Source organism: Neopelma chrysocephalum, unplaced genomic scaffold (genome assembly GCF_003984885.1).
Source record: "Neopelma chrysocephalum unplaced genomic scaffold, ASM398488v2 Primary Assembly neopelma1_129, whole genome shotgun sequence".
NCBI lineage: Eukaryota > Metazoa > Chordata > Aves > Passeriformes > Pipridae > Neopelma > Neopelma chrysocephalum.
The window spans coordinates 413,940-420,831 of NW_020897791.1; the positions used below are offsets into that span (position 1 = coordinate 413,940).

The 6,892-nt window shown below is 52.4% G+C and overlaps 1 protein-coding gene across 1 annotated transcript in view; it reads left to right on the top strand.

Moving 5' to 3' along the window:
- The first annotated feature begins 461 nt into the window (after positions 1-461).
- Positions 462-6,892, top strand: part of LOC113974968 (lymphocyte antigen 6E) — an 11,602-nt gene continuing 5,171 nt past the window's right edge. Inside the window, exons 1-2 of the mRNA XM_027698555.1 lie at positions 462-595; positions 5,183-5,302. Of these exons, the coding sequence (XP_027554356.1) occupies positions 544-595; positions 5,183-5,302 (172 nt within the window). The 5' untranslated portion in view covers positions 462-543. The remainder of the gene's footprint in view (positions 596-5,182; positions 5,303-6,892) is intronic.

A 6,892-nucleotide genomic window follows, 5' to 3' on the forward strand; every position in this document is an offset into this window, starting at 1 on the left:
GAATATGCGGATCCAGGGTGGTTGGGAGCGTGTGGAGGGGGTGTGTGCGCGCTCAGGGCGTCTGTGAATGCTGATGTACAGAGGAGGGGAGGGAGGCACGAAATCGGCAGGTCCTGCCGGTACAGGGAGCCATGAACCAGGGGGTTGCACTCGAAAAGGGCTGCGCACCAGTAGGGTCCCGCACACGGGTAGCGCTCCCGCTCCTGCCTCTTCCTTCACGGAAACAGCAGGGACACGAAAAAAACGGGGCAGGGGGGGTGGTGTGTGTGGAAAACACCCTTTGGAGCACGGCTAGGGCAGAGCTGGCCCCTCTCCCCTCGGCGGGGCAGCCGCTCCCGCCCCTTTCCCCGGCGCCGGTTCTCCCGATCGGGAAACCGAAAGCGGGCGCGGCCGAGGGGGCGGAGGGGGGAGGCGGTGCGGGAGCCGGGCCCGGCCCGCGGGGCGGGGCCGCCGCCCTTTGCCCACCCCCGGTGCCCGGCCCTGCCGCCAGCCCTGCGCTCCGCCAGCCGCCCCTGCGCATCGCCACGGCCACAGCCCCGCAACATGAAGGCGCTGCTGCTCGCCGTGCTGGCCGCGGTGCTCTGCGTGGAGAGAGGTAAAAAGGGAAAAGGAGCGGGGTGGCCCCGCCAGCATCACCTCCCGCGGGGGGGTATCCTGGTCCCTCGCCAGCTCTGCGTTGCGAGCAAATTAGGGGGGGGGGGCGGGGGCGTGGGGGGGGAGGAATGATGCATGTGGGCGCTGGAAGTTGGAGGTTTGCAGAGGGATGTAAGGGTTGGAAAGGGGCTGGAGGCGCAGAGCTGAGCCGTGGGAGGGTTTGGAGCGGGCTGGGGGGTGTCTTTCCCAGCCCTGCCTGGGATCAGTGTCCCTCTTGAAGCAGGAACTTCGGGGCTTCCCTGCCTCTAGGAATAGGTGAACGTCTCCAGCTGTAGCATCTCCAGCTGCGCGCGTGGATATCCTGGAGCTTTTCCCAGTTGCGGCTCGAACAAAGACCCAGGGCCGGCTCCGCTCCCCCCTTTTCGGCGCGGCGAGCCGGGATAACGGCGCTGGGATGGGCTGGGATGCAGCCGAGGGGAAGGAGGGTGGAGGGGAGATGCAATGGCTGATGGAGCAAAGTCTGGGCAGATTCTCTCGTGATTCTGCCCCCTCCGAGCATCCTTGGGGCGCTGACCCCCAAGGGACAGTGCCCTGTGAGGAGCATCTTGGGGCTGCCACCGAACCTGGGGAGAACCCGGGGGAGAACGTGGTTCCTGTTGCTGGGCGTTGAACTGCCAAGTTGCCTAAGTGGCAGGGCCTGCCATCCCCTCCTTCCCGTGGGCTCCATTTATTTCTGTCCATCCGAACTCCGAGGGGGCCGCGCAAAACCGCGTATTGTATCCATATGTCGCTGCTTGGAGATGCCAAACAAAGAGCCAACAGGAGAGTTCTGGCCTCTCGCAGCCCCTGCTCGGCAAACACGGGCCCTTCTCGCCTTCTGAGGACACCGGTGAGACGAAACGAGTTGTTTGCTGCCCTTCCCACTCCCCCCTCCCGGTGGGATCGGGCAATTCAAGCGTTGAGTTTCGGGCAGAGCCCAGCTGGTGTGTGCTCAGTTCCATCTGGGAGGATGGGCTGTCCAGGCCAAGGCGGGGAAGGGTTTTTGCTTCCCTCCCCCCCTCCAAAAAACCTTTCAGCTTTAAAAGTAAAGTTCTGAGCCAGGCAAAAGGGTTTGGGGCAGAGAGTTTTATCCCCCAAACGCTTCCAGCGTATCCAGGGGGTGTTTTACAGAAAAGCTTTATCTCCTGTTCAAAGATCTTGTCCGTGTTATTTAGGGATCTTGCCTATGGTATATAATGACCCAGGAGCCATGGAAAAGGGAAGAGTTTTTGGCATCGGGACGGAATGGAAGAGCTACCAAAGCAGCAGCATTTTCCCTTGTGCTGCCGAGCTTCAGACTCGGCTTTTCCAGGCTTTTTCCCCCCACCTTGCATTGCTTTTCGCAAGAACGATTCAACCTCTTATCTGAAGGAATTCCTTCAAATGCTCTGCTCTGTTTTGGGAGCTCTTTGTTCCTCGGAGTAGCCGAACAACAAACAAATAAACACATCAATCCTTAAGTTGCTGAAAACGCGGCTTCCCTTTTGCATTGGTCGGGCTTGGGACTATTATTTTTTTTTTCTTTTCCTGTAGCCTTGAGCTCCAACTCTTTCCTCCTCCAGCTGCAGTAAATTAATTCTGCCACCCTTCTTGTGCCTTTTGTCTCAAACGCTCAGCCTGCCTGTGCTCTCTGAACTCTGCAGGGGGTTATTTAGGTGGATTTTTGGGGCCAGCAAGGGACTGAATGTTTCCTCACTTAAATTATGTCGAAGGAGTTGCCTCTCCTCTGTTAAGGGGTAATAGGTGGGTGTGACAAAGAAAAACATGAGGACAGGTAGGAGATGCTGTAGATTTAGTCACATGGCAGAGAATTTCATGCCTGAAGGCACTTTTGTGTCGTGGACAAATATTTCTGGTGTGTTTGCTCCTGGAACTTCTCGAGGTTTAATGAGTATCAATGAGCCACTCGTGCCTCCAGCATAATGAGCAAATCCATGTGGGGACATCTGTCCTGCCTTAATGCCCACAGGAAGCCTGTAATCCACTTCATCCCTGCTTGCAGAGGGTTCCTGTGCAATGGGATGAGTCAATTTGCCTCCTCAGGGTGGTTGCAAAGTGGAGGGTTTGGGACAGGTCACTCGAAGGGGACGAAGGAGCAAAACTGGGCTTCGCTACGACGTCCCACGGGGAGTTTTGGCCAAGCCATGGGAGCGCTTGGAGGGCTCAATGACTCAACAGCTGGTTCCATCCTCCTCCCCCTCTCCTAAATCCAGAGCCAGGGCCCACTGAGGAATCCTTCCTGGGGTTTTTGACTCAGCTGGTGGCCCTGGAATCCTGTGTGGTGGCTGTGGCTGCCGCTCAGGTAACCCGGGTTTGTTGCAGGGATCGTGTCCAGAGTGATGATCCTTGGAGGGTGGATGAGACACTCCAGGAAATTCCTGCTCCAGGGGTTGTGGTGTTGGCTTCCACTCCAAAGCAGAGTCCTTTGGCTGCCCTGATGTGACATTCAGGACCTCCCACTAACCCACTTTAATCTGTTTCTGTGAGATTATGTTTTGTTTTCTTTTCTCCTCCTTGGCTGTGGCTGCTCAAAAGTCATTCTCCTGAGAACAATTGTTAGGGTTTTTTTCTCAATTTTCTCGTAGAAACCTTTTATTTTCCTGAGAGAAACATGATCGAGAAGAACCTCGACCCTTTTATTTTCCTGAGAGAAACAGGATCGAGAAGAACCTTGACCCTTTTATTTTCCTGAGAGAAACATGATCGAGAAGAACCTCGACCCTTTTATTTTCCTGAGAGAAACAGGACTGAGAAGAACCTCAACATATTGTGCAGTCCCACAGCATGAGTGGGACAGCTCTGAGAATTATTTGTCCAACTTATTCTTCAAAATATCCGTGACAGGGACTGCTGAGCCTCTGTGAGGCTTCACCAGCTTCACATCCTTGGGATAATTCTTGAAAGGGCCTACAAAAAAGCTGGAGAGGGACTTTTTTAGTGATAGGACAAGCAGGAATGTCTTTAAACTGAGAGAGAGTAGGTTCAGATGAGATATTAGGAAAAAATTCTTCCCTGTGAGGGTGATGAGGCCCTGGAACAGGGAAGTTGTGGCTGCCCCATTCCTGGAAATGTTCAAGGCCAGGTTGGAGCAACCTGGGATAGTGGAAGGTGTCCCTGGGGATTGGAATGAAATGATCTTTCAGGTTCCTTCCAACCCAAAGCACTCTGTGATTCTCTGTTAATCTGTTTGTGGTGGGAGCAGGAATGATTCTGCCTTGAACTGGATCAGCCCCTGCTCTGTTTTGCATCCTGTAAACAGAGAGGAGGAAGGAGGTGCCTCGTGGAAGAGCTCAAAAATCAGAGCCCCTGAAGCCTCGGGAAGAGCCCTGATCTGCCTGCAGATGTAGGTCAACAACTGCAGCATGGGTGTGATGTTCTTGTGTGTAAAATACAGAGGAGATCAAAGTCCCCATGTCCCTGCTGAATCCAGGCTGTTTCCACAACCATTTCCCATCCCTGAACGCTGCTTTCCAATCTTTCCTCTTTTCTGAAGAATGAGGGATGGGAGCCAGCTAGTGCAGCTCATCCTGCTGGTGTAGGGTAAGCCATAAATGTTGTGCCAGGGGAGGTTTAAACTGGATATTAGGGAAAATTTCTTCACTGAAAGGGTGGCCAAGCACTGGAATGGATGGAATCACCATCCCTGGAAGTGTTCCAAAAACCTGTAGATGCTTTGCTTAAAGACTTGGTTAAATGGTGAACTTTGCAGTGCTGGGTTAATGGTTGGACTCAATGATCTTAGAGGTCTTTTCCAGACTAAATGATTCCATGATTTAAGGGAGACCTGCCTTGGAGGAAGGCATGGAAATGAATGGTCCTGCTCCAAATTGAAAAGCTTGAATGCACAAACTGCCCTCGCAGTGCTGTGACTCCCTGAGCAGTGGGATGGTGCAAGTCCTTGCAGGTCTTGCTGCAATGCTGGACTTGCTCCAGCTGAGAAATCATTTCCATCAGGTGATGTAGGTCAAGTGGAGCCTGATCTTGGTGTCACAGAATTACAGAATAGGCCCAGCTGGAAGGGACCCACAAGGATCATCAAGTCCCAACTCCTGGCCCTGCACAGGCCCATCCCCAAAGTCCCACCCTGTGCCCAAAGGCAGGGCATGGAAAGCTCGAACCCATGAGTGTGTCACACAATCATGGAAAGTTTTGGGTTGGAAGGGACCTTAAAGATCATCCAGTTCACAGGCAGGGGCACCGTGTCTGTGGTGGCTGATCTGAATAAGCCCAAATCCCAAAAACTTGCCTCCGTTGTTTAGTTTGGAGTCGGCAACTGTGGCTTGAACTTGGTGCACACAGGAGGGTGTTATAAACTACCAGGCTGTGGTTGTATCCAGGCTTTAGCTGATCCTACCAAGAGCTCAAAATATATCCCTTATGGTTGAATCCTTCACTAGGCCAGCTTTTTTGGGGAAAAAAACCCCAACTGCAGGTTGACACAGGTGAAATAGCTGCGGGGAGATGCGATACGTGCCATGTGTCGGAGGTGGGGACCACCAAGTGAGATCTTCCCACCAGCCTTAACTGAGGTGTCTCTTTTCTCTTGCAGCCCACACACTCATCTGCTTTTCGTGCTCTGATGCCTCCTCCAACTGGGCCTGCCTGAAGCCTGTCAAGTGTGGGGAGAATGAGAACCACTGTGTGACGACGTACGTCGGAGTGGGACTCGGTGAGTGCCGGCAGCGCCTCCTGCCCCTCTCGGCTGCTCTCCTGGGGCACCTGCTGAAGCTGCACGAAGGCTTTTCCTTCCTTTGGCTGGGGGAAGAAAAAAAAGGGAAAGTTCTGCTTAGCAACCAAGCGGTCGGACCATCCCCCGGGAATTTTGGGGAGGGACGCGCTGCTGCCGGGAGGAGTCACGTTAAGGCCCACGTGCTGCTCCGACGCCGGGGAGTCCGAGGGGAATTCAGGGAGGGGGTGGGGAGGTTGTGCTGCTGAATAAGTGAAAGCGTGGAGGATGCTGCAGGCTTCCTCCGTGGGAAGCTCCAGGCTTGCTACTCCTGCTTTTTTTTCTCCCCTTGTGTTTGGGTTGTTCATCCCAGAGCTCCACCTCGGCTTCTTCGCTTTCCGTGGACGAGGCGGGAAGGGACGTTTGCGTTTTTCCTCCCTGAGTGTCAGGAAAGGTTTGGGAGGCTCTGAGCTTCCCAGCTGCTGCTCTGAGAGAAGCAGGATGCTCTGGGAGGTCTTTGCAGAGCCAAGATCCCATCCTGGCAGTGCCTTCCAGGAGGAAGGGATGTTCCATGCCGGATTGGGTGGGTTGTGGATGCCTGGGAGCTTTAATAAACTCCTGTCTCAGCCTGGTGCTGATGATTTCCTCTTCCCTGCCCCTTCATTTGGGCTGTGCCTCTCTGGAAGTGCACACTTGGCTCCAAAGTGCCTCCCTTGAACACCCAGTGCTCCTTGTCTCGCTTGAGGAGTCCCAGGGTGAAGCTGGAGTGAGATTTTTGGGATTCCTCAGCAGAGCTTTATATGAAACAGGCCCTGATAACAATGGGCTGTGTCCATTACACATCTCACACATAAACAATGCTTAGAAAGTTTATCAAGTCTGAGCCCAAAATGAGCATCAGGAAAAGGACAAAAAGAAAGCAGAAGGGTTTTGTGTCCTCCCAGTCTCCACTGGAATAAATGGGTGCCATTACCTGCACAAGTGATGGCACAGAGCACAGAAACACAGTTTATAAGAGCACAAACTTTTCTGTCCCCAGTTAAAAGTCTCAGCTCCTGTTCAGGCTCTTCTCCCACTGACTTTGCCACTGCACATTTGTGTGGGATCTTGTGGAAAAAATTCCTGGCCTTTTTTTTTTTTTTTTTAACCAGAGAAGAGCGAAACCTTGCTTTATGATTGTTAAATTCATAACTGAACACTTGAGCCTCTATAAATCTATTTATGGCATTTTATTAATTGAACTGAGGACACCTGAAAAATTACAGGAGAGATCTGTGCTAAACCAAATCCAGTGTTTAGTTACAGCAGAGAAACTTTAAGTGTTTTTTTCCAGTGTAAAATTTGCCCTCACACACTGATTCTTTCTAAGTCTTGTCTTAGGAATACTCCAAACCTTGTTTTCAGAAACACTTCAAACCTGTCTTGGAAAAACTCTAAATCTGTCTTTAGACACATTCTAACCTTGTCTTTACAAACGCTCTAAACCTGTGTCTTGGGAACACTCTAAAGCTGTCTTGGGAACACTCTAACTTTGTCTTTAGAAACACTCTAAACCTGTGTCTTAAAAACACTTTAAACCTTAGTCTTTGGAAA